At 37.8% G+C, this 26,297-nt stretch overlaps 1 protein-coding gene and 1 pseudogene across 2 annotated transcripts in view; one reads left to right on the top strand and one right to left on the bottom strand.

The window, feature by feature from the left end:
- Positions 1 to 9,333: 9,333 nt before the first annotated feature.
- Positions 9,334 to 14,474, top strand: LOC144281729 (trifunctional enzyme subunit beta, mitochondrial pseudogene; annotated as a pseudogene).
- Positions 14,475 to 24,992: 10,518 nt separating this feature from the next.
- GUCY1B1 (guanylate cyclase 1 soluble subunit beta 1) overlaps positions 24,993 to 26,297 on the bottom strand; it is a 47,149-nt gene continuing 45,844 nt past the window's right edge. For both annotated transcript variants that reach the window (XM_077846485.1, XM_077846487.1), the window contains exon 14: positions 24,993 to 26,180. In XM_077846485.1, the coding sequence (XP_077702611.1) occupies positions 26,157 to 26,180 (24 nt within the window). In that variant the 3' untranslated portion in view covers positions 24,993 to 26,156. The remainder of the gene's footprint in view (positions 26,181 to 26,297) is intronic.

Here is a 26,297-nt window from a genome sequence, read left to right as displayed (position 1 = left end):
TATGTATAGGCTAAAATGAGATGTGTTCCTGGTAGGTAAGAATGCACGACATATCATTGCTACTTCCTGGCCATAATGCCATGAATCAACCAAGAACTTTCCCTATGGTGCATCCAAATGCATCCAGGTGTCAGGTTGGTCAGCAGGCAGAGGGTCAGCCTTTCAAAGTGTTACCTGGAATCCTGTGTTGTTAAAAAGTGCTTCTTAAATTTTGCTCCCCTTATCCCAGATGGGGCCTGAAGTTTAGTGAGCAGTGGCCTCTGGTATCTGTGTTTGTAATAGGAAATGCATTTTTATACAGGAAATCTTTGGGGGAAGATTTGAAGAATAACATGGTAATCTTGAGGGAGATATGGTAAAGAAAGCCGATTTTTAATCTCTCACCACAGCTATATGTTATAATAAAAGATTTAGAGTTTTAATTATGGATTTAAAGGTACATGAAACTTGACAGGCAATGATCCCAGGATGAGGCTGTATTTTCAGAAGTTAACTGAAAATTCCCCAGTGATGTCATACTCATGGAAATTGAGTATTAAATGTCATTTAAATGTTTCATATGCTGACAAATCACAGTAAACCATTCAGTTCAATATGAATTCTGTTGGTGACCTGGATGTGTTGAATAAATTAGTACACTCTTCTAAGGCACTGGCATAATTTCTCTCTCTATTAGAAGTAAATTAAAATCACCTTCAGATTATTTTCTTTATTCTCCTGAACCAAAAGGAGATTTCCTAAAACAAAATGCACTAAATCGGGGTGCCTGAGTGGCTCAGGCTGTTAGGCATCTGCCTTTGGCTCAGATAATGGTCCCAGGAGTTTGGGATCAAGACCCACATTGGGCTCCCTGCTGGCAGCCTGCTTTTCCTTCTCTCCTTGCCACCCCCTCTACACGGTCTCTCTATGTGTGTCAAATAAATAAATAAAATCTTCAAAAAATGCACGAAATCATTTGTTTTGAAAGACAGAGAAAAAAGTACATGATGATATATGTACATATATACATATATTCTAATACTATGATTATATGCATAAATATACTAATACGTGGTTAAGTTTCAGAATGCTTACTGAAAGAAAATAGTTCAGAGAAGGTGAGAAGAAATAACTTTGCATTGTTGGTGATATCAAAACAGAGCTGAATCCTGTGGATCAGATTGGTAGAACTTGGGTAACAGAGAGAAGGCAAGGCCTTCAGCATAGAGGCTTGGAACAAAAGCTTACAGCTGCAGATTTTTACAGTGTGTTTGCCAAATATCAAGATTAGTTTAGAGAGAGTGGAAGGCAAATCAAGTTCAACTGGAGATCGTTTTGAATAAAAAGAGTGGTTGGAGTGGTTAGATTATAGGGCTCCTTGAATTCTTATCTAAGGTCATTGATCTTCACCCTATAGAAATTGAGAAAGAGCCACTATTGTTTCTCAAATGGAATGGTTAGATTGTGGTTGGAGACAGAATGAGCAGAAAAGAATTGAAATCTCCATGCACTGCCAACAGTACTGTTAACAGATAAAATTCTGGAGATCAATATGCAAGTACTTAGGCAGATTAAATATACACATAATTATGACCCAACAATTTTACTCTTAGAGACATAAATATGTATTATATATAACAGTGGGAGTTGGGGATATTTTGGAAGTCCATTAGTAAAGAAATATTATTTTGTGGGCTCATATTCATGACCCCCAATAAACCATCCTTCAAAGTAGTCATACCCATGGGTAGTCTTCTCCCACACCGGGCTTACTATATGATTTGCTTTGACTGAGTCAAAGTGTAATATAAATAGAAGTCTTTTAAAACCTTGTATGTTGGGGCTTGTCCCTTTGGAACACTGAGAGTCCAGCTGCCATGTGTAGGACACACAGAGAGAAAAAAGTCATAGAGGAGGACCAAGATACCTAATAAATGAATAAACTCTTCTTAGATAGTGTCCAGCTAAGAGCCACATGGAGTAGGAGAAGCACAAAGATTAATATGTTGTTTTAAGCCCTAAAGTTTAAAAAAAGAGGATTAAATTTATGTAGATACGTGTGAATAATCAGAGAACAAGAGAGAAGAAAGAAAGTGAGAGAGACAAAGGAAGGGAAGAAGAAGGAAAGAAGGAAGTAAGGAAGGAGGAATGAAAGGGAGGAAGGAGGAAAACTAGATGGCTACCTCTACTACATGGGAACTGCATGATTGTTATCATTCAGGATTCTTTAAAAGCTGTCTACAGCACTCATTTTTTAAACATGATTTAGAGAAGGAAAGGACACGAAGTTGCATGCTGCACGGTGGGACACATGGTCTCATAAATATGATGCAGACAACTGTAGAAGAAATCCATCTCTGTGATCTGGGCATGCTGGAGACAAAGAACTGAATGTAAAATACTTCTACTACACAGAGTATGACTCTCCACAGGTCAGAGGTTGTCAGAAAATCTAAATGACAAGGAAGAAAAAATAATAAGAAGAAAAAAATAAGTAAAAGACAAGGAAGAGAAATCCAATTCAGGATACATACTAGTAGTAAATGCTCAACTGCAAATAAAAATTATGAAAGAAATAGAAATAAAAATTAGAGAAAAATGTCCATATTAACAGAGTACTCATATCTCTATTACGTAGTATGTTCTAAAGAGTTTGTAAAAACAAACATTCCACTCATTGGGGCCTTGTCATACCCCCGAGAAGGAATAAGAATGATCTGGAAATACATGCAAATGTACTCAGCTTCACTAATCCTCACAGAGACACAGACAATTAATGAGGGCCTTAGAGATTTAATAAATATAAAAATACTAACAACACTACTTGAAGTTACCGACAGTACAGGAACACAGACCTATTTTTAAACTACTAATTCATCTCATTATGAAGGTAATTTGGAAACACATTAAGCATTGTCAAGAAATTTCTCTTCTTGAAATTTATTCTCTGAAACCAAGAAGAAATGGGCACCAAAATTTATGATTAAGGAGGCTTATGGTAGCATTATTTGTAATGGTTAAAAAAATGGAAACAAATTTAATTTTAAAAAATTTGTTAAATTAAACTAATGATTATCCAGAGATATTTTGGAATGATATTGGAAAATTCTCACAGATTATAAATGGTATATATAATATTATTCAAATTTTATGAAAGACTATATAAAATTTGATTATATGTGAGGCTTAATTAGAAGACAAATTTCAATATTTGTTAAAACATATAAAATATGGAGAATAGAAAACAGGAACTGAATGGTAGTTTAGGCATACAAGCTAGAGAAGCCTCCAGAACAAATATACAGTATGCTATATATTGATTAAATATAAGAAAAATCATTAAAAAATTAATAAAATTATAAGTATTATCACATTAATTACCTAATTAAAAGATTAATCAACTGTGGCCAAGTAGATTTTTATCTTAAGAAGGCAAGAGTAGTTTAATATGTAGTAATTCATTGATACGGTATAAGATTTCAAAGCATATAAACAGCTTATTATCTTAATCAATGCTAAACAAGTTATTTGATAAATGTCAGCATCTTTGCCTGGATATACAAAGGGCTTAAAAAAACTAAGAAGGAAATTTTCATAACATTGTAGAAAAAAACAAACTTGAGCTGCTGGCCAGGGTTACACTTCTTGCTGAAAGTCCAGAAGCTTTGCCATTAAAATTGGGACATAACAGAGAAGCACATTAATGTTTCACCATGTGTGGGAAGTCCTGACTAATTCAGTGAGTCACTAAAAAGATAATTATTAGATATAGCGATTGGAAACAGGAAAAAAACAATATTATTTGTAAAGGTAATGATTACCTAGAAAAAAAATAATCTAGTGCAAATTATGAAAACTAACATACAGAATGTACAGAAACTAACTTCAAAAATATTCAGGATTTTTATGATGAAAGTTATGAAAATATATTGAAAGATGTAAAATAAACACATATTGAATGAGACAAAGGAATTGAAAAATGCGTTTTGCTAAATTATTAAATAGGTTTATTATTCTAATCAGTAGCCTGTTGGGCTCATGGTTTTGTTTTGTTTTGTTTAGAAACTTAATAATACTAAGATTGATCTTTATTTAATAATATAAACATAGTTATATTTCAGAGGAAAAAAAAAGCAGTAAGTTTTGAGGTAAGGGATAGTGAATATTTCTTACCAGATGTTTAAAAGTATTTTAAGAATTTACATAGAGAGGGGGCACCTGGGTTGCTCAGTGGTTGAGCATCTGCCTTTGGCTCAGGTCATGATTCCAGGGTCCTGCAATCGAGTCCCACAACAGGCTCCTCCCTCTGTCTAAGTCTCTGCTTCTTTGTCTCTCTTGAATAAATAATAAGATAAAATATTTTTTTAAAAAGAATTTGTGGAAAGAACACCATAGTACTGTTGGAGAGATGACCAGCAGGTACATGGCACAGCTGGATAACCCTAAAACAAAACCCAGTAAAAGTTCAGTACCTAATAAATCAGCGTTACAACACATTAGGGGAAAGAAGCATATTTGAATTTGCAGCCAGCTAATTGGATTTTACAATTTCAATTCTTATTTCTTATATACCTTCATAAACTCAATATCAATCAAGATGAATACAAGAGGGAAAACCATAAAATGTAAAAGACTACAAGTATACACTCTTCAGATGGTTAAAAACTTCCTACATGTAGAGGCAAAGAAACATCATAGAGGTAAAAATGGTATATTTAACAACATAAAAATCCTGTATATGAGATATATGATGAAGTGTATTCAACAACAACCAAGCAACTGAGAAAAATATTTGCCACAACTATGACGAAGAAGCCAATGCTTTATAAGCAAGGACATCATTGTAGCATCATTCACAATAATGTAAAAGTTGGAATTCCAATACCCAGCAAGTGACCAACTATGAATAAATTATGGATCAGCTATATAATGAAAAAATAACTAGTCATTAAAAACCATGACCAGATATGCTATATGTTGGCAAATTGAACTCCAATAATAAACAAATAAATACATTAATTAATTAATTAAAAATAAAAACCATGACCAGGAGCTAGGGGACAGGTAGTTGCCAAAAGCATGCAGTTTCCATGCCGAGGGTAGCAGTGTATGCTGGGTATCTTAAAAATCTCTTACACTGGATCAAGGGATAATTATGAACTGTGTCAGACACCCTGGCATATACATTCTTTCTCATACTTCTTTCTCATACTTAAGGAAACTAGAAAGACCTAGAAGGCCTGGTTGCTCCAGGTACACTATCCTTCTGATTTCTGGAATGCATGTCACTTGAACCTGCCATAGGTCAAGCACTGGGGTGTTCTTCCTTCAAAAATTTGCAATGATTACCTCATACCATTCAAGTATTTGCTCATGTGCCTCTCACTGAGGCCAATCTCAACTCCCATTTTCAAATTGCAAACAGCCCCAGCCCCTGTACTCCTGATCTCCTTTATTCTGTTATTTTTTTTTTTTTTACCCATTAAACATATCACCTTCTATTCTTTAGTATACTTTTGTATTAGTAAATGCTCTACTTCTTGTCTGTCACCTTTTCCCAGAATGTAGTCTCCCAGGGTACAAGGAACATTGCCCGTTTTCCATTGATCTATCCCTTCCTCTTAGACTATAGTCTGGCTTATTGTGGGAGCTCAGTTAACATGTGCTGAGTGAGGGAGCAGGTAGTGTAGTAGGGTAACCCACATACACCAGAAAAAATGGGCCGGATCTCACTACTCACTCTGTCTCCAGTGTCTTAGTGCTGAGGCCTGGCTCTGCTAATCCAGTTGAGAAAAATCATAGTCCATCCATTAGATGAAATTTTATGTAAACATTATATATCCACTTTATGAAAAATGTTAAAGACAAGGAAAAATGCTTGCATATTTTACATTGAGTAAAAAGGGTAGGTACAAAATTATGTAATTCTTTAAAAAAAAGATTTTATTTATTTATTCATGAGAGACAGAGAGAGAGACAGAGAGAGAGAGAGGCAGAGACACAGGCAGAGGGAGAAGCAGGCTCCATGCAGGGAGCCCGATGTGGGACTCGATCCCAGGACCCCAGGATCGGGCCCTGGGCTGAAGACAGCGCTAAACTACTGAGCCACCCTGTACAACGCTCCCCCTGTAATTCTTTTTTTTTTTTTATGATAGTCACACAGAGGGAGAGAGAGAGAGAGAGAGGCAGAGACACAGGCAGAGGGAGAAGCAGGCTCCATGCACCGGGAGCCCGACGTGGGATTCGATCCCGGGTCTCCAGGATCGTGCCCTGGGCCAAAGGCAGGCGCTAAACCGCTGCGCCACCCAGGGATCCCCCCTGTAATTCTTAATACAAAAAATATAAACAGAAAAATACTACTAATATATATATATAGCGAGCGTATTTTCTGAGAAATAAATTTTTTTATTAAACTAAGTAGAGCATAACACAGTAAGCTGTTTTTAAGTATTTAAATTACTTTTTACAGTTAAAGGAATCTCCTAGCCAAAAATATGGAATAGTTTTGCTCCAGGTACCTGTTGGTTAATTTGATTTCATTTTAGATCTAGTACTTAGACTCTAGATTCTTCCTTTCTCTCCCTAAGTAGTTGATCCATTAATAATTATTTCTACTGACATTACTCTGGGAGGAAGAGCTGTCTCTTCTCCCTCATTTATTTGATTTTTTCAGTCATTTATTTATATGAATATGGATTCAGGAAGTTTGTTCTTATAGCCTTGGTTATAATCTAATATCATTATTTACTTTGCTGCTCAAGTCAGAGTCATAATATGAATCACTAAAGAAATCAGGTCCTTTCTTCACTTGGAACCTGCTCAACACCAGAAGAATGAGTAAGGATTTCATATTTCAGTGTCATAGAGATATTTGTTTTTAGTCAAGTTTGGCCACATAAATAACTTATGCCTGGGAAATGGTACTTTTTTGTTATGGAAATATATTACTCCATGTTAGTGATATTAAATTAATGTTGATACTTTTGTTTTTGTTGCTATTTAGCTTTATTCATTCTTTAATTTAATAAGGAGTAACGTTTCAAAAATGATTTTTAACAATTTGATGATTTTTGAATTATTAACATAATATAGTAGAAAACAATTGAAAAATCTACTTAAATTGTGTCATTAAAATGTGGATGAAGATATATAATCCCATGTAAACAATGTGTAATTCCTAAGTAAATTTCTGCATAAGAACCAGGAGGACAATATGCTTCATCTTCACACTTAAAGTAGTTGTTGTTTACGGCAAACACCTGAAAAAAATTGCCAGGGGAAAAAAGACAAGTGCATTGGCAAACCCAGTTCATCACATTTAAAAATTTTTGAGAAAAACCATGGGTGATTAAATTTCTGAGATAACCTAATAGATGTTTTAGTTCTAGAATGAAGGTCAGCATAATTTTGATTTTTTTTTGACAAAAGAAAATGTTGAATACAATAAAATATTTTAAGTATACAAAATATTAATTAAAGTGCTAATCCATTAGCAAATTGTCTGTTGGGAGCTCATATATTTAAAAGTTTTAGGAACTTGTTAAGACTTTGCCTTTTTGTCCTTTGCTCTCTATGTTAAATATAGATTTATGGGAGTGCCTGGTTGGCTCAGTCAGTTAAACAACTGCCTTTGGCTTGGGTCAAGATCTCAGGATCCTGGGATCAAGCCCCTCCTGGGGCTTCCTGCTGTGCAGGGAGTCTGCTTCTCCCTCTACCTCTCTTTCTGGCCCTCCTCCCCCACTCAGGTGCACATGCACTCTCTCAAATAAATAAACAAAATCTTTTAAAAAATAAAATAAAATTCAAATCTTTGTGTCTGTGATTCAATTTCTTTAGTACATACAATTACAATTTTAAATCTAGCGGGAGGTGGGTGGAGGGATGGAGTAACTGGATGATGGGCATTAAGGAGGGCATGTGATATGATGAGCACTTATATGCAAGTGATGAATTATGGAAAACTATATCTATAACTAATAATGTATATATATTAGCTAATTGAATTTAAATTTAAAAAACAAAGCAAATAAAAATGTGATTAATAACATCTTATAAATTTTTTAAGATACATATATTCACATATGTACACACTTGCACTAGTGGGGAAAGTGGAAGGTATTTATAGGGAAATCTAGGTGAATTTAAATGAATAACAACAGATTGTAGAATCTGTATGTGGAGAAAAGGCTGTAATAAATAAATCCACAATCACTCAAAGAACAAAGTGCTAAGTGGAAAACACAGATGTTTTAGAAATTATGCAAATATCATACTTCCTTCCCAGTGGATTCTCCAGTATTTGGAAGAAGGACACACAACAATCCGGAACTCCTACTGTGCGGCAAAGCTCTAGCCTGGCTGTGGGGACTAGACTGGATACGCAGCCTTGGACCTGCATTCTCTCAGTCTATTTGACAAGAAAGCAAGTCAACAAAATTTTAGCAAATGGAAGAATGGCCATGGATTATGCCCAAGTACGATGGAAGCAAAGCCCTAAATTAGGGTATGGGAAATCAGGACAATTTCTTCTGTATTTCTGAGACACTTTGCTAGAGGACATAAGGAGGAAAATAAATATGAGTTATTTTTTTTTATAAATATGAGTTCTTTGGGTCAGCAACCCCTACAAATAAAACAAAAAATGCTCCTAGATGTAGGCAAGGTGCATGAGAGTGAGTTGGATGCGTTCACAGAGCATTCACTCAACATCCAAGGAGCCCGCACTCCTAGAAAGTGCCTTAATGGGGAATACAGTAAATGACTTTCTATCCCTACCTGTACGGCCCATCAGAGCGTAGTACTGGCATAAAACACTCCTACAACCTGAAAAGTCTTGGGCAAATCTGGTTTGCAGGCAAAACATAAGCCTATTGTCCTTAAATGGGCCATGGTGCTCTTCCAACCAATCTCCTGCTGCAAAGCAGATGATCCTCTCGGTCTATATGTGTGATCATTGTCTTGTGACCTACTCTGAGTTTCATCATGTGTCCCTTCTCTGGACCTGCTTTTGCCCTTTGCCAGTGTCCCCAGTGCCTCCAAATCCTGCCATTCAGTGTTAGTCTGAAGATTTGAGGCTAAAACCACCTGTCATATCTCCCTACACTCCATGCTCACTTGTCCAACGAGAACTCTATCACCTGACAGATAATAATCTAATGTTAAAACTCCCATCAGAAGCTGACCTCTCGCCAACTGCTCTGCTTCTCTATAATTTGGCAGTCACCAGAGCATGCTGGTTGGCAGCCTGGGTTCTGGCGTCTAGTTGCCATGTGTAATTATTTGCTCTTCCACTCACTTTGCTTGACTTCTGGCAAGTTATGCAAACTTGATGTGCTGCATTTCCTTTTAAGTAGAATGGAGGTACAGCAGTGTGAAGAGCAAGAGGCAAGAATGAGCCCAGGGCAGCCAAAATGCCATGTGCCACTGCCTCCCCATGTCCAGTGCCAAGGTTCTGCTGCCACTGTCACCAATCTCAGCCCGAAGGCTGAAGGGGATGCTAAAGGACATAAAGTCAGAGTGAAGGATGAGAGATCTGCAAGGTTGCCTTATCCTGCACCTCCAAAGCCCGAGCCCAAGCCTAAAAACCCCCTGCAAAGAAAGGAGAGAAGGTGCTCAAGGGGAAAAAAGGTGAAAGTTGATGCTGGCAAGAGGAAATAACCCTACAGAAAATGAGGGTGGCCAAACAGACCAGACACAGAAAGCTAAGCGCGCAGGCCGTGCCACGTAAAATGTATGCACTTTTGATAACGGTGTACCTCTGGTGACTGTATAGTTTGAAATACTGTTTTTTTATCAAATTATATAAAAATGTGGGATTGTTTTAAGCTATGTGGGATTTTTTTTTTTTTTTTTTTTTTTTTTTTTTTTTTTTTTAGCACACAGAGCATTTCATTGCTGTTTTGGAGGAAAGGCATATGTCACTAATACCATATCCCCCAAGCTAGATTGATATGGGGGGAAACTCCTTTTCCCTTCTAGTTTTGAGAAACTTCTTTTGGGTTTCCAGGAGGAGGGATTCCTTAATATTGACACACATTAGCCACGTTGGCACAAACGTATTATAGTGTGAAAAACCAAAATTCATTATTTATGTTCTCTTCTTCTTCTCTGCCTTCACCACAGACTTGACTCCCTTAAACCCAGAGGCCTGATGGAACCTGACCCCCAGACATGGTTCCCAGTATGTCAGGCAATCTGGACTTTGCAGTGTCACCACAGAGATGTCATTCCCTCGAAGGATTTCCTTTTTTAGCTTGTGGATCTTCAAATTGATGATTCTGCTACTTTCATTTCCCCAAAGGCAGGGTTGTCTTGTGGAAAGTTGTTCAACAACATGCTAAATGTGAAACTGTGAACCCTCATTCTGATGTTCAAAGCATCCGATGAAGACTTCACTGGGCTTTCTAGTGGCTCACTGATTTCGGTAGCCCACTGAAGAAGGGAGTGCGAAAGTTGTTGTATACTATTAAGGATTGTCTGCTCGTGTCCTGCCTGAAGTACCATGATTGTTTACGACAAGTATCTTTAATAAAGCTGGATACCATTTGAAAAAAATGAAATAAAATACACTGGAGGTGAGAATAACAGTATTGACCAATGGGTTACTGTAAGGATCAGCACATGTGTAATGTCCAAAATACTGTTGGGCTCATAAGGGAACCAGTGACAGGCATGGTAGGTGGTATTACCCCTCACTGTCATCAGTAGCATAGGTTTTTAATTTTTTTTTTATTTTTAGAGATTTTAATTAATTTATTTATTTATGAGAAACAGAGAGAGAGAGAGGCACAGACATAGGCAGAGGGAGAAGAAGGCTCCTCGTGGGGAGCCTGATGTGGGACTCGATCCCAGGACCCTAAGATCACAACCTGAGCCAAAGGGAGATGCTCAACCACAGAGCCCCCCAGGTGTCCCAAGGTTTGTATCTTTTATTCCAGTTTTAACACTATTTTTAAAAGAACTTTTAAAAGAGATTAACATTTTAACAGATGCAATGAGTTATCTATAAGAGCTGCGAATCTCTAAAAATTTATAAATCAGGAACAACTTTTTAGCATGAGAGAGAAGAGCATGTGGTCAGTATGATAGGCACATTTTATCCCACAAATGTCTGAAGAGCTCCTACATTTCAGGGATATTTTATTGAGCCCAAGTGAAGTAAAAATTGCTTCCACAAGTGTGCAAAATGGTTAGTAGTTATCTGTTGCATAATTCATTTTCAGTTAGTACTTTGGTAATATTCTTGTCAAGTGTAAAAATAGGCTCAGTCGACAGGGAAAGAGCAACTTTTAACAGGAATACAAATGAAAAGGGAAATGGAATGTGGGTGGTTACTCAATGAGAAACTAGGTCTTCATAGTCTTAGCTTTGTCAGAAGACAATAGGTGCTGCTTGGTGCTTTATAATTTCTTCTTGCAAACCTTGCAAGAGAATTGTCAAGTGAAAATGCAACATTCTTTATAATTTTTATAATATTAGAACATTAAGTTGCTTCTGTTAGCAACTTATGAAAAGGTCCAATTTCTCTTTCCTTAAATATTTTTCTAAGAATCTCTCAGCTAGAGCTCATTTTCCTTTATTACTCTTATCACCATTTATATTATGTTATAATACGTGGAGTGTTAAAGTTCAAAGGCTCTATTCAAAACTGAATATTATAAATTAAATTAAAAAACATAAGCATGTATATACTTTTTTTCTTTATCCCATGACCCCTTTCGCTTTCAACAATTCAGCAATTTTTTTTGTTTTGTTTTCATAAATAACAAGGTATTATTCAATGTGCTGGCAAGGAAGAAACAAAACAACCAAATATTTCAGGTGAATATTCACTTTGTACAGAAGATCCATCAATATCCTGTGTAGTTAGACCTGAATTGTGCAATAATGGCCATCAGCTTCTAGTAACCACTGAGTGCTTGAAAAGTGGCTGGTGTTAAGTTAATTAAATGAGGAGGCCATAGACTGATGTGGCTAGAATGCCATAGAAGCTTGCATGAACGACCCAAGATTCTAATCCTTTAAATGCCTCTAGGTTATGAAATTGAAACCCAAAGACAACCAATCACAAACAGCTATGTAGGCTTTAAACTATACCCAATCAATAATTTCCTTACTTTGCCTCCACTGTCTCTCTAGAAAAGCCTCCTATCAGTGGAGAGCTCCTAACCACTCTCAGAATGGTGCTACCCATTTGGAATAGATTTTTGTTTAAATAAATTCTCAAAATATTTAATAAACCTTAGTTTACCTTTTAACACTAGTCTGAATTGAGATGTATTGCACATATAAAATACACACTGGATTTCAAAGTTTTAGGTTGAGATAAGGCATATCATATATGGATTACGTGTATAGATTGGGTTAAATAAAACATATTATTCAAATCACTTGCACCTGTTTCTTTCTACTTTTTAAAGTGTGGTCACCAGACATTTTCTTTCTTTTTTTTTAATTTTTATTTATTTATGATAGTCACAGAGAGAGAGAGAGAGAGAGGCAGAGAGAGAAGCAGGCTCCATGCACCAGAAGCCCGACGTGGGATTCGATCCCGGGTCTCCAGGATCGCGCCCTGAGCCAAAGGCAGGCGCCAAACCGCTGTGCCAGGGATCCCCACCAGACATTTTCTAATTTAAAATTTCACATATCTAATGCGACTCAAATTTACATCTGACCTTATATTTATTTTTGACTATGCTGATAGAGACCAACTCTTGCAATTTCTAAACAAACTTTAAAAATATGGTGCTTTGGATGCCTAGTTCTGGGACTTGAGGCTGAACCTTTGGTGCCTGTAGCAGGAGGAGCCTGAGAGAACAAAGCTAAGATTTCAGAGTGATTTCCATCTTGATTTACACATTTAAAAGTCTTCCCAATGCATCAAAATGGGCCTTCTGATTTTCTGTTAGACCCTGAGCTGTTCCTCCCAGCTAGGAGCTGCCCCAGTCATCCAGACCAAATCAAAGAACACCTTAGCCAAACCCAACATAAGGAATATAGTGGTGGATGGTGTTTGCATTCCATTTTTTGCAGTCATGCACATCATATATGGATCTGATGCCACCTAATTTGGCTAGAGTGGTACTTTTCAGTTTGTTGCGTTGGACCAATGTTCCAAAGGATGTTGCTGATTATAACATCTTTGGCACAGTTATACAAGAAGTGAAAACTAGCAATGTGGCTAGAGAGGCTGCCTTTGGAGCTGGCTCCCCTGACAAGACTCCTGCTCTCTGCCAACCAAGCCCACATAGCTGTTGGCTTGATCATTTCTGGGCAGTGTGATGTGGTCATGGTAGGTGGTGTAGAGTTAATATGTGACATCCCTATTTATCATTCAAGGAAAATGGTACTTGAGTTCAGTAAGACCAAGACTTTGGGTCAGTGACTGTCTTTAATCTCGAAATTCAGACTGAATTTCCTGTCTATGGCTTGAGCTCCCCACAGTGGCTGAGTTTTCCACTAGTGAGACCAGGGGCCACTCTACAGACCAACTCGTGTTGCCTTGACTGTTTCTCGACTGGACCAGGATAAGTACATGCTCACGCAGGCTGGCCAAGAAGGCACAGGGTGAAGGATTCCTGTCTGGTATTGCACCCTTCAAAGTACCAGGAAAAGATACAGTTACCAAAGATAATGGTATTGGTCCTTCCTCCTGGGAACAGATGGTCAAACTAAAACCTGCATTCCTCAAGCCCTCTGGCACTGGGACAACTGCAAATTCTGCTTTCTATCTGATGGTCCACCTGCAATGCTGATTGCGGCAGAGGAAAAAGCTCTGGCCATGGGTTGTAAGCTGAAGGCGTATCTGAGGGATTTTGTGTATGCGTCTCAGAATCGAAAAGATCAACTTTTACTTGGGCCAACATATGCTGCTCCAAAAGTTCTGGAAAGGGCAGGATTAAGGATGAATGATATTGATGCCTTTGAATTTCATGAAGCATTCTCAGGTCTGATTTTGGCTAATTTTAAAGCCATGGATTCTAACTGGTCTGCACAAAACTACATTGGTAGAAAAACCAAGGTTGGATCACCTCTTCTGGAAAAGTTTAACAGCTGGAGTGGATCGCTGTCCCTGGGACACCCATCTGGAGCTACCGGCTGCCAGGTGGCCATGGCAGCTGCCTAAAGATTACAGAAGGAGGGGGGCCAGTATGGCTTGGTGGCTGCCTGTGTAGCTGGTGGGCAGGGCCACGGCAGGATTGTGAAAGCTTATCCAAAATAATAGATGAAGAAGAGGTGACCAGGAGTTTCTGTGCAGCTCTCGCACTAGGCAATGCCATTCCGATGCATTACTAAATGACATTCATAGTTCCTTGTTCCTCTTAGGAAAACACGATTTGTGGCCTTCTGCTAAAATACTTCACAACGAAGCCTTGCTAGTGTTCTGAGGTTGCCGAATCACAGCTTACTGCTTGAATGTTAGGGATTTCTTAGTCACCGGAATCACACAGTGATAACGTTTAAGCAATTGTTTTTGGTCTCTATTTTCATTAAATAATAAGAGTGGTTGCAATTTGGGAAACCGGCCAGCTGAGGTTTGGAATCATCTTTGAACCACTTGCAAATTATCCTCTTTCCTGTTTGTGACCTGAGGATAAGTGTTTTCTATAAAACGCAAAGCACTGGGCCTAAAGAAACTTAATTATGGAAAGATAATTCAGAATTTAAATGTCACTGAAAACTTGTAAACATTTCGATATATAAGTGCACTGTTAACCTTAATAAAGTAAGGAAGTATCCAAAAAATGGTGCCTTGGTGGAAGAAATAGTTATACTAATGCATCAAGGAATTATGAACACCCTGTTATCTTACAGCCTGCTGTATGTTTAAAATTGAGGTTATAAAATCACTAAACATATATGTTTCAAAAATATCAATGCACGTACACACTGGCACAGTGCTTTTAAAAGGTTTTGATTCCAAACACACTTAACTCCCAAATCTTTCCTGTCTCAAACTCTCTAGGTTACTGGCTTCTATCTGTAAGACACTAGGCTTTCTTGTCAGATCCTAAATTTGATTTCTACATACTTCCCGACACTGATATTTTCTCCAGACCCTGTCTTCACCTGGTCCCAGATTCCAGGAAACAAACCCCTCATTCCTAGAGAAGCACCATAATCACTCCCATTCAGAATGCCAATTGCCCAGGAGCTGGCTCAGCCTTGCCTCTCACTGTAATGATTTTTCCACAAAAGTAACCCAAATCCCTTTGGTTATGTTTGAACTACAATACCAGATTTTAGTGCTGTGGTTGCCCAGAACTTTATAATTGTATAGTATTCATGAGTGTATATAAATTATATTGAACCTTATTCATGTGACTCAGGAAACCACAATAGGGAAAGTATTTAAGAATTTTTTTAACTTATTTTTTTAAGTTGACAAAACCATATCTCCCCAGTTTATTGAGATATAAATGATAAATTAAAATTGTACACATTTAAGGCATGCAACATGACTTTTTGATGTATGTATGCATAGATTATGAAATGATTACCACAATCAAGCTAATTGACATACCTATCACTTCTAATATTTACCTTGTGTGTGTGTGTGTGTGTGTGTGTGTAGCAACCCTTAAGATCTTGGCAAATTTCACGTATACAATACATCGTTATTGTTATTATGCTGTGCCTTAGGTCTCTAGAATTTATTCATCTTACCTTTGTGTTTTTTTTAGTTTTTATTTATTTTAGAGAGAGAGAGAGACAGAGAAAGAGAGTGAGCGGGGATGGGGGGTAGAGAGAGAGTGAGAATCTCAAGCAGACAACCTCCTGAGCTCAGTTACCAACACTGAGCTTGATCCCCCCAGATCCAGAGACCATAACCTAAACCAAAAATCAAAAGTGAGATGCTTAACCAACTGAGCCACCCTGGTGTCCCAAGTTTATATCTGTAAACATCTCCCCGTTTCCTCCAGTCCCTGTTCCCTGGTAACCAACCTTCTACTCCCTGTTTCTCGGAGTTCACCTTCCTTAGATTCTGTATGTAAGCTGAATAATGCATTATTTGCCTTTCTGTGTCTGGCTTATTTCACTTACATAATGACCTTAATGCCTTCAAAGTCTATCCATGTTGTCACAAATGGTAGATTTCTCTTTTTTAAAGACTGATAATATTCCACTTTATATGCATGTATTGCATTTTATTTATCCATTCATCCACTGAGGGTCACAGATTGTTTCCATGTTTCAGTTATAGAGTTCTCCTTTTTTTAGGGGAAGTGCTTCTTAAGACAAAATGAGCAATAAGTTTCACTAGTAATAATTTAAAAAATCTTACATGTAAAACTGGTAGTTCCTGTCTTTAACTTTTAAGGGGTAATTTTCTATTCAAAGGATCACTGCTTGAAATAGAGGTACATTTACTCTCCTTATTTTTTAGAGAATCAAAAACACAACTCTTAATTTAAAAATGTATACTTATGTAACATAATTAGGTAAATAACATGAGGCCAATTTTTAACAGATGCACATACGTTAATATTTTTATACACTGATCAGGATATAGTCATTCTGATTTTAGCTTGCAGCCAAAAGTCCACACCAGGCTTATGCCTTGGATTTGTTTTAATTACCTTTAAAATCTCTCAGTGAGGGGCACCTGTGTACCTCAGTAGTTGAACATCTGCCTTTGGCTCAGGTCATGATCCCCAGGTCCTAGGATCGAGTCCGTATTGGGCTCCCTGCAGGGAGCCTACTTCTCCCTCTGCCTATGTCTCTGCCTCTCTCTGTGTGTCTCTCATGAATAAATGAAATCTTTAAAAACAAAAAATAAAATCTCTCAGCTGGTTTACTCAATATTCCTTAACTATTAAAGTGAGTACAGTTAAGGACAGATTGTATTTTCAAAAGGACCAGGCCAAAGTCACAGCATCACTGCACCGGAATTTTTAACAAAGAAATAGTGGAATTTTAGAGTAATAATTAACTTTAGATATCATCTTATCCAACTTCTTTTTTTGGAGATTAGGAAAATGATTCCTAAGAAGGTAAATGATTTTTCAAGACCACAGGCCTCACCTTGCAAGAACTAGACTCAAATTCTTAACTTTCTGTCCAGTATTTTTTGTTGTTGTTGTTGTTTGTTTTAAATCTACCCTAGGCTATATCCTCTCTCCATTTGGTAGAGGTAGCAAGGAAGAATCACTTAAATATACCCTTAATTAATACAAAAGTAGTTTTCTAATTTTCTCCCTGTAAGTAAATAGCACTTTCTTATTTGTAGTTGTATTTAACATGAGACAAATACAGCCTAGTTTGTCTATAATAATTCTGTACAAAATTATAGCTTCTGTCATAATTGTCTGTTTTAATAAATTTGGACAGCTTCCTACAGAATTAGCAGGAAATACTTGGGTGAAATTTTAGAACAAGATATGTGTGAATAGGTTCCATGCTACACAAATGGTTATGATGAAATAGAAATAATTATTTTTATGACATTCTTTAAACCTGGGAGAGGACGGATGGGTGGAAGGGATGGATTCAAGGCTGTACACAGGAAGTGACAGTCAGGTGGGAGCCAAGGCAGTGGACTGCACTTTTGAGAGATACCCTGTGTCCCTCCCATTTTTCCAGACTTCTATTCTAAATAGCATTCTCTGCTGCCCTCTAGAGTTTCTAAGAGTCATTAGTGAGGACAGCAAAAAGAAACCTATTTAGGGGTAAGCAGATAAATGACTTTTCCCCTTTAAGAATTCTGCACTCATTCACAATCTGGGTTTTGTTTTTGTTTTTTCCCCCCATACCACCAAGTAATTCTCAGGGAATCAACTGAGTGTCTTACACAATTCAACTCAACTCTGACACTATCTACTCAGAGACAGCATCAGAATCCACAGGACAAGGGCTCAGTCCTACAAGACTGTCCCCAGAGAAATATTTCCTTACTAGATTATCAGTTTATTATAAAAGGAGATTAACTCAGGAACAGTCAAATGAAAGAGATGAATAGGGCAAGATGGTGGAGGGGGAAGGGCAGAGCTTCCATGCCCTCTCCCAGGGCACCACTAACCCTTTATCTTCATGCGTTCACCAACTCAGGAGCTCTCTGAACCCTGTCCTTTCGGGGTTTTATGGAGGCTTCATTACATAGGCATGATTGATTAAATCATTGGCCATTTGGCAATTCGATTCAACCTCCAGCCCTTCTGTCTTCCCTGGAGTTCGGAGCACAGGTGTGGTACTGAAAGTGGAACCCTTTAATTTTTTTTTAATTTTTATTTATTTATGATAGTCACAGAGAGAGAAAGAGAGAGAGGCAGAGACATAGGCAGAGGGAGAAGCAGGCTCCATGCACCGGAAGCCCGAGGTGGGATTCGATCCCGGGTCTCCAGGATCGCGCCCTGGGCCAAAGGCAGGCGCCAAACCGCTGCGCCACCCAGGGATCCCTGAAAGTGGAACCCTTTAAGCAGTGGTTGGTTCCACTGGCAACTGGTCTTCATCTGTGGCTGTGGTCTAAAAGTCACCTCATTAATGTAGAAAAGACACCTTCTTCAGTCTCATCACATAGGAAATTCAGAGATGAAATATATATTCTTATTATCGATTTCAATATCTCATACTTCAATGACAAAGAAAACATAACATGTCATTTGATGAATCATTTCATATATCTAAATGAAATAAAGAATTAGTTCTGAAAGATATTTGTGTGTGTATAAAAATTGGCACTCTACTGTGAAAGTTTTAAAACATGTATTTACATCTTCAATTCAAAGCATGTACTTCTATCTTCAATCAAGCATTCCGCTTTAATTTTTTTGAGGTGGTTTTCATTGGATTTGTTTCACTGAACTTTGATCGGTCCTCAATAAACCTTCGATCCTGCCACCACATTAAAGCAGACCCATACACTCCTGTATGAGAGCTTCCCTAGTTCCAATCCTGATTCTTCTCTATCTAAATCAGCCCCTACACCAATGACATTATGGTGCAAATGTCATTTGGTACAATTCAAGTACAAATTGAATAATGGCATTTTTTGAAGTCTTTTTTGGCTTCCTTTTTTGTCCAGTCCTCATTTGTCATGCCCTTGTATTCTGGTTTTTGCCCCCACCACTCAAAGAGACTGCTCCCTCCCTTCCTTCACTCGACAAATACTGAATGCCCATTTTGTGGTGGGCTCAAGTAATAAATCTAAGAAAGGAGGAACTATTTTAGCCTTCAAAAAACTTGAAGCCTAATATAGAAACAGACATATAAACATGTGCTAACCATGGTAAGTACTGTGAAGTACTAAGCTAAGGAAGAACTAAATTTGTCTAGGAAATCTCTAATGGCTGAACTGAGTGCCAAGAAAATTAGGAATTTGCTGGAAGAGTATGGGTACAAGACATTCCAGAAAGAGCTAAGTAGAAAATTACAAAGGCAGAGACTAACAGATAAATCTGGTAACGGTGATAATTGTGTATGCTCCTAGGGTGTCTAGACAATGACTAACAAGTGATCTAGGCAAGAGAGTAATTTTGATTTGAGAAAGACTGCTCTGGCAGCCTCTGGGAGTGACGAATGGAGAGGGGAAAGACAGGAAGTAGAAAGACATATAAAGAAGATCTTGTATTTGTCCGGGTTAGAGATGATGAATGCCTGAAGTAGGATGGTGTAGGTAGAATAGATTTTTAAAATATTCAAGATCAAAAAAACTGGAATTTAAGTGTTTCAAACGCAGGGAAGATTGTTCACTGATGCATCCCCAATACCAAGAACAGCGCCTGTCACAAGTAGATGCTCTGAAAATGCATGTTGGGTTCTGGAAAGATGGCAGCTTGCTGTAGTTTTTGATTCTTCCTGAATGTCCCTTCAAAACAGGCATATCAATTAAAATTACAAAGTCAAAAACTCACAGATGCCTATACCAAAACACAAACACTTAATTGCAACCCAAATGTACCCCAAACCTACAGGTTGGGAACCAATGATAGCTAAAACCATCAGATGGTGTTATTATCTATGAGGCAAGAAATAGGAGGAAGGACCTGGTGCTCCAACTCAGAGAATCTGGATATCACAAATACATACTTATTGGAAAGCCCAGTTGACCCACCTGAGGCTATAGCAACCAAAACAGAACAGCAATCTACAGAAACCAATTACTGAGTTGAGTATAAGGAGACCAGGGGAAGGTCTGATGATGATGGGGTGGGACGGGAATCTATGAAACTAAAAATAACCTACAAATTCTCCTTCCCAGGACAAATACCAGTACAGAAAAGAAAGCACTAGAGACAGAATCCATATTGAGCAGGACAAAACAGTTGGGGCAAAGGAAAGAGAAGATACAGAAAACTTAAAACACATGATTAAACAAGTCCTGGAACAAAAGGAAAATACCAAGTAAAATTGGAGAATTAAAAAATAATAATAATGAAAAAATATTAATAGCTAAAATATGATCTATCAGAATACTTGGTCCAAATGTTTTTATCAGAGGACATTTTATAGCATTTGATTTTGAAGACAAAACATATAACTCAAAAAAAGTGGTACCAAAAAAAATAACCCTGAATTAAATAAAACAGAAGAAATTAGTGATTAAAAAAGAAATTTGAAAGTTGGAAAATAGTAAAACTCACCAATCCAAAAGCCAGTTGTATGAAACAGAAAAAAGTCACTAATTAACAGGCCTAAAGTGAAGAGAACAAACACTCTTCGAGGCAAAACAATCTTCAAAAGTGAGAAAAAACTTCAATATCATAAGTTTACTTTGTACGTCTATAAAATACTTTTAAAAATCTGAATGAAATGGATGGGTTTTTCTTTTATAAAAAAACTAATAGTAAGTCTAATAAGTTAAAAACTTAAAGAGATCAGTTCCCAGAAAAGCGACAGAGAGAATTGTGGAGTAGAGAGCTATTCCATAGGAAAAAAACAAACAAACAAACAAACAAAAAAACCCAAAGGCGCTAAATCTGAAGATGTTCACAGGAAGTTGTTTCTCAGGTAATGAAAATGTTAGTTAAACTATTCCAGAAAAAATTAAGCAAACTTTCATATTTGTTATATGGGGAAATCTATGATCTGTTCTCCAAACCTGACCAAGACAGCATCAAAACATACAAAACTACAGACTGTTCTTGCTTATAAAAACGACGTAACAATCAAAGTGAAATGTTAGCAAACTAAATACAGTGGCATAGTAAAAAATAAAACATACTTTTTTTAAACAACACTTTTATTTTTTAAAGATTTTGTTTATTTATTCATGAGAGACACGGGAGGAGAGAGAGAGAGAGAGAGGGGCAGAGACCCAGGCCGAGGGAGAAGCAGGCTCCATGCAGGGAGCCCGACGTGGGCCTCGATCCCGGGTCCCCAGGATCACACCCTGGGCTGAAGGCGGCGCTAAACCGCTGAGCCACTGGAACTGCCCAAACACACTTATTTAGGTTATTAGGATGTTGGTAAAATAAACCATATAAAGTGGCAAGAATAAAATCTCGCACAAAGTAAATGTGCAACCACTGTGAGTCATGACTCTTAGTAGTCACAGATTTGACAAGTGAGTTTATTAAAGAAGGTGAGGAAGAATCAAGGAATATCAATGCTTAACCAGCCACTAGAGAACAAAGTTGGAAAATTCGTATTTCCCAACCTCAAAAGTCACTACAAAGCTACAGTAAACAGGTCTGTGTGGTACTGGCATAAGGATAGACATAAATCGATGAGAGAGAATTGAGAGTCTGAAAATGAACCCTTACATTTATGGTCAATTTACTTTCAAGAGGGATACCAAGACAATCCAATGAGGAAAGAATGTTCTTCCTGACAAATGACGCTGGGAAAGGTGGACTTCCACAAGCAGAAGAAAGAAGTTTGTCCCCTAGGGCCACTATATACAAAAACCGACTCAGGATGTACCAAATACCTAAATGTAAGGAGCTAAAACTATAAAGCTTTTGGTAGAAAACACAGTTATAAATCTTCGTGACCTTGGATCAGGCAATGGTTTCTTAAAGATATCCAAAGCATAAGCTACCAAAGAAAAACAGAGAAATTTAACTAGGTCAAAATTTAAAAATTTGAGCTTTAGGATACCGGGTGGTTCAGTGGTTGAGCATCTGCCTTCTGCTCGGGTCGTGATCCCAGGGTCCCAGGATCGAGTCCTGCACACAGCTCCCTTCGAGGAGCCTGCTTCTCCCTCTGCCTATGTCTCTGCCTCTCTCTGTGTGTCTCTCATGAATAAATAAGTAAAATCTTAAAAAAATAATAATAAAAAATAAAATACAATCGAAATAAACAAACAAAACTTGAGCTTCAAAGTGCACTACCAAGAAAGTGAAAAAACCCACATCTTAGGTGAAAATATTTGCAAATCATGATCTGTTAGGTCTAGTGTACAGAATATAAAAACACCTTCAACTCTACAATTAAAAAAAATAACTCAATGTATAAAGGGGCAAATAATTTTTTCCCCCAACTTCTCAATAGCCAAATATCTTTTATTGGTACTATTATCAAGCTTATAATTTGCAGAATAGACACAAGAATAGGAAAAATTCCACAAAATAGTGAGAGAAAACAATATGTCAGGACCCTCCCACCCATTCATTCCCTGTGAAAAAATCCACAGGGAGAAAATGATCCCTCCTGCACTACAGATGATGATGTCAAGGTCTCTCCAGGCCTTCTGATTTGGGCCCCTGCCAAGTTCCTCGCCCATGGGTGCCATCCATGCTTTCCTGCCTGACCGCAGTCATGATAAACTGTCACACCTCAACAAAGCCCAGCGCACTTCAGCTCCACTTTCCCCACCATCACCACCGCTCCTGTGCTCTGTGGGCCCCTCTTGCATCAGCCTCCTGTCCTGGGCACCCAGCAGCTGTGAAAGCTGTGGGAGGCCCACTACGGTGCCAGGGTCAGAGATGTGCCCAGCTGTGGTAGGAATGTGGGGATGGAGTGAGTTGGGAAGCACATCTGGGCATCCCAGCCAGCATCTGGGCACTCCCCCTCCAGCTCTGGATCAGCCCCTTGGCTCCACGCCTTCAGGGAAGAGGGTAGTGGGCAGGAGATCAACAGGGACCCCAGTGAGTGGTCTGGTGTCATCCCCCACTCACCCAAGGGGCAAATAACTTGAACAGGAGTTTCTCCAAATCAGGTCTACTGATTTGGTCTACTCCAAAATGACTACTGAGCACATGAAAAGACAGTCAACGTAATTAGTCATTAGGGATTCACCAACCCAAACCACGACGGATGGCACTTCTCGCCCACCAGAATGCCTTAGACCAAAAAGATGGGCAATAGCAAGTGCTGCGGAAGACGTAGAGAAATCTCAACCTTCATACACTGCTGGTGGGAAAGAAAGTTGGTGTAGGCATTTTGGAAAACATTTAGCAGTTCCTCACAGAGTTAAACCTAGAGTTCCATATGGCACAGAAATTAACTTTCTAGATATACACACAAGAGAACTGAAGACATATGTGCACAAAAGCCTGTACACATATGGTCACAACAGTATTATTCATATTAACCAAAGGTGGAAACAACTCAAGCGTCCATCAGCTTATGAATGGATAAAGAAAATGTGGTCTAGCCAGACAACCGAATCTTATTCAACCATCATAAGTAAGGAAATACTGATCTGTTACAACATAGGCAAACCTCAAAAACATTACTCTAAGTGAAAGAAGCCAGACCCCAAAGGCCACCTATGGTAGGATTCGGCTTATATGAAACACCCAGAATGAGTCAATCCTTAGAAACAGAAAGTAGATCAGTGTTGCCGGGAGCTCGAGGAAGCGGTTAATTGGGATTGACTACTAATGGTTATGGGATGTCTTTGAGGGGTAATGAAAGTATTCTGAAATTAGTTGTACAGCTTTGCGGATATACCAAAAACACTGAATTGTACATTTATAAAAATGGAATTTCATAGTATGTAGGTTATAGCTCAACAAAATAAATGAAATCCAGCAGACCACAAAAAGCTGGAAAAAGGATTAAAAGAGAATTGTCAAAAATTTAGTGAATTTTTAATAACTCTAGAATCCAGGTGGTAGGTGAATGGTTGTACCCTCTACAAGACCTTTCACCTTTTCTTTATGTTTTAAAATTCTTACCAGAAAATGTTTGTGAAGTAATTGAACAGAAATAATAATAATAATAATAATTAATAATAATAATAATAATAATATAGAATGAAAATAAACTTGAAGTTGTTCAACAGGGTCAGTGCCACAGAGAGACTTCAAGGAATTTAAAATTAGGAAGAGAACTTTTTGCAAAGCAGACTCAATGCACAGACTCCGTGCTATGCATGAGGATTAGACAGGGGAGAGGCTGGAGACCCTGAGCACAGGCTGCTGAACTTGGCCTGGAGCCTTGTTTCCATGGTATTAATTCATCTTCAAACGAGACCCCCATAAAACGGTCCCCGATCTGGCTGCTGACTCCTTATTCCCATCCTACCTTCATCCACTCCTTTCTCATTTTCTAAGTTATTCTTTCAGTATCTTAACGATGTTGTTTTTTAAAAGATTTTGTTTATTTATTCATGAGAGACACAGAGAGAGGCAGAGACATAGAGGGAGAAGCAAGGTCTTTACAGGGAGCCCCATGTGGGACTCGATCCTAGGACCCCGGGATCACGACCTGAGCCAAAAGCAGACGCTCAACCACTGAGCCACCAGGTGCCCCATTAGCTATGCTTTTTATCACTACAAATATCATGTATTTTAATGACTTGCTTATGTGTCTTTCACTCCTAAAAGACAGGTCCTCAAGGGCTGATGTCATTTCCTCTTGATCTGTGAATCTGTCCCTCCAGGTCTAGTCTTGCTTCTGCCACCTTGTTGGTACTAAAGAAAAACAGTGTTTGAGGATAAGCCTATCCAAGAGGAGCCAATCAACGGTATTAACAAGAGTGAATCAAAATTAATTTAAAGTGCAGAATCAAAAAAAATAATACTAAAGTGCAGAATCGGGGAGATTATGCAATGTGCTTCTAAAAATGACAGTAATAATATGGCCAATAATAACATTAATATTATTTTTGTTGAAATACAAACTGATGACAAGTGGAAAAAATAATTTATTGAAGACTCTCTTACACATGAACGTGGAACATTTATACATATACAGATGTGCTGATACGAAATGCTAAATTTAAAGACATTTTTACACAAAAGTAGTTGCACTATATTTTATAAAGGTAGGTATAAATAAATTATCAGATATATTTAAGAGCGATAGGCCAATTATTCCAATAGGAATGCAGTCTACATCAAAATTAAAGTAACTTTTCTGAACATGATGGCCTGGTTATAATCACATTCTTCCAAGCAAAGAAAAAGAAGCTCATTACTGGAAATAAAAAGCCAGAAATGGCTCTTTCAGGAGTATCCCAGCAGTGTCTTCAATTTTATTCTTGGATGTGGTCAGAGCGCCTAACATTTATCCCAAGCTAATGTAATAGCTCAGTGTGAAACAGTACAGCTTTTTATAACAGCTGCATGTGGTTAATAAGATTTAATACAAACAACAGAATTGTAGAGGATATTATAATGCCACATAATTTGAGTGAGCCACCAAAGATTTTAGTAACAGAAATATGCACCCTACATTTTTGAAGGAAAACTAGCACAATTCAAAATAGTCACTATTTTCTTAGTATGGTATATTCATTCTTATTTTGGGAATCTGAAAATAAATTGCATTTTTTCCTAAAACAGAATTCACTCCTGTAGAAAACGATTTCTATAATGAAGTACACCAACACGATATAAATTTTGTTATGTGTCATTATAGTCATTAAAATATACATGTACATATACATCGAACACTAAACAGACTTGGTAAGCCATGATATGATATATACACAGGACCAAATACTGTTCTGTGTCATTTAATTAAATTCAACAAATACTTATTGGGTGCCTACCACTTGCAGATTACCATGCTTGGCAACGCTTGTGGCAGATCTTAAGACGCATGAAGCTCACATCATTCACATCTAAAGCCAAATTTCAGGTAACATACGAAACCTTGAAAATAATCAGAAGAAGTGCTAAGGTTGAGTAATGAATCATGAAAGCTATACCTAGGAGAAAGGCTTGGGGTAACCGCGAAGGACAAAGCGAAATCTATCCACAGGGACTAATTGCTCCCAGGCTTGGTGTGTGACAGGGGACAACTGGAGCCCATTCTGCAGTCCTCTTCGTCCCACAGTCTAACATTCAATTATCATCCTGTGTTGTTTCCTTTGAAGAGTGGAATAAACAGGGATTCATTTTCAGGGGTAATAAAGTTTGTAATATCCCCCCAAATATTCTCTTTTTTTTTCTTTTTACACAAAAATGTGATCGGCATTCATATCT

Source organism: Canis aureus, chromosome 13, assembly GCF_053574225.1.
Source record: "Canis aureus isolate CA01 chromosome 13, VMU_Caureus_v.1.0, whole genome shotgun sequence".
In the NCBI taxonomy this organism is placed as follows: domain Eukaryota; kingdom Metazoa; phylum Chordata; class Mammalia; order Carnivora; family Canidae; genus Canis; species Canis aureus.
The sequence above is the reverse complement of the archived record's forward strand: the minus strand, read 5'-3'. Positions and strand labels throughout refer to the sequence as shown.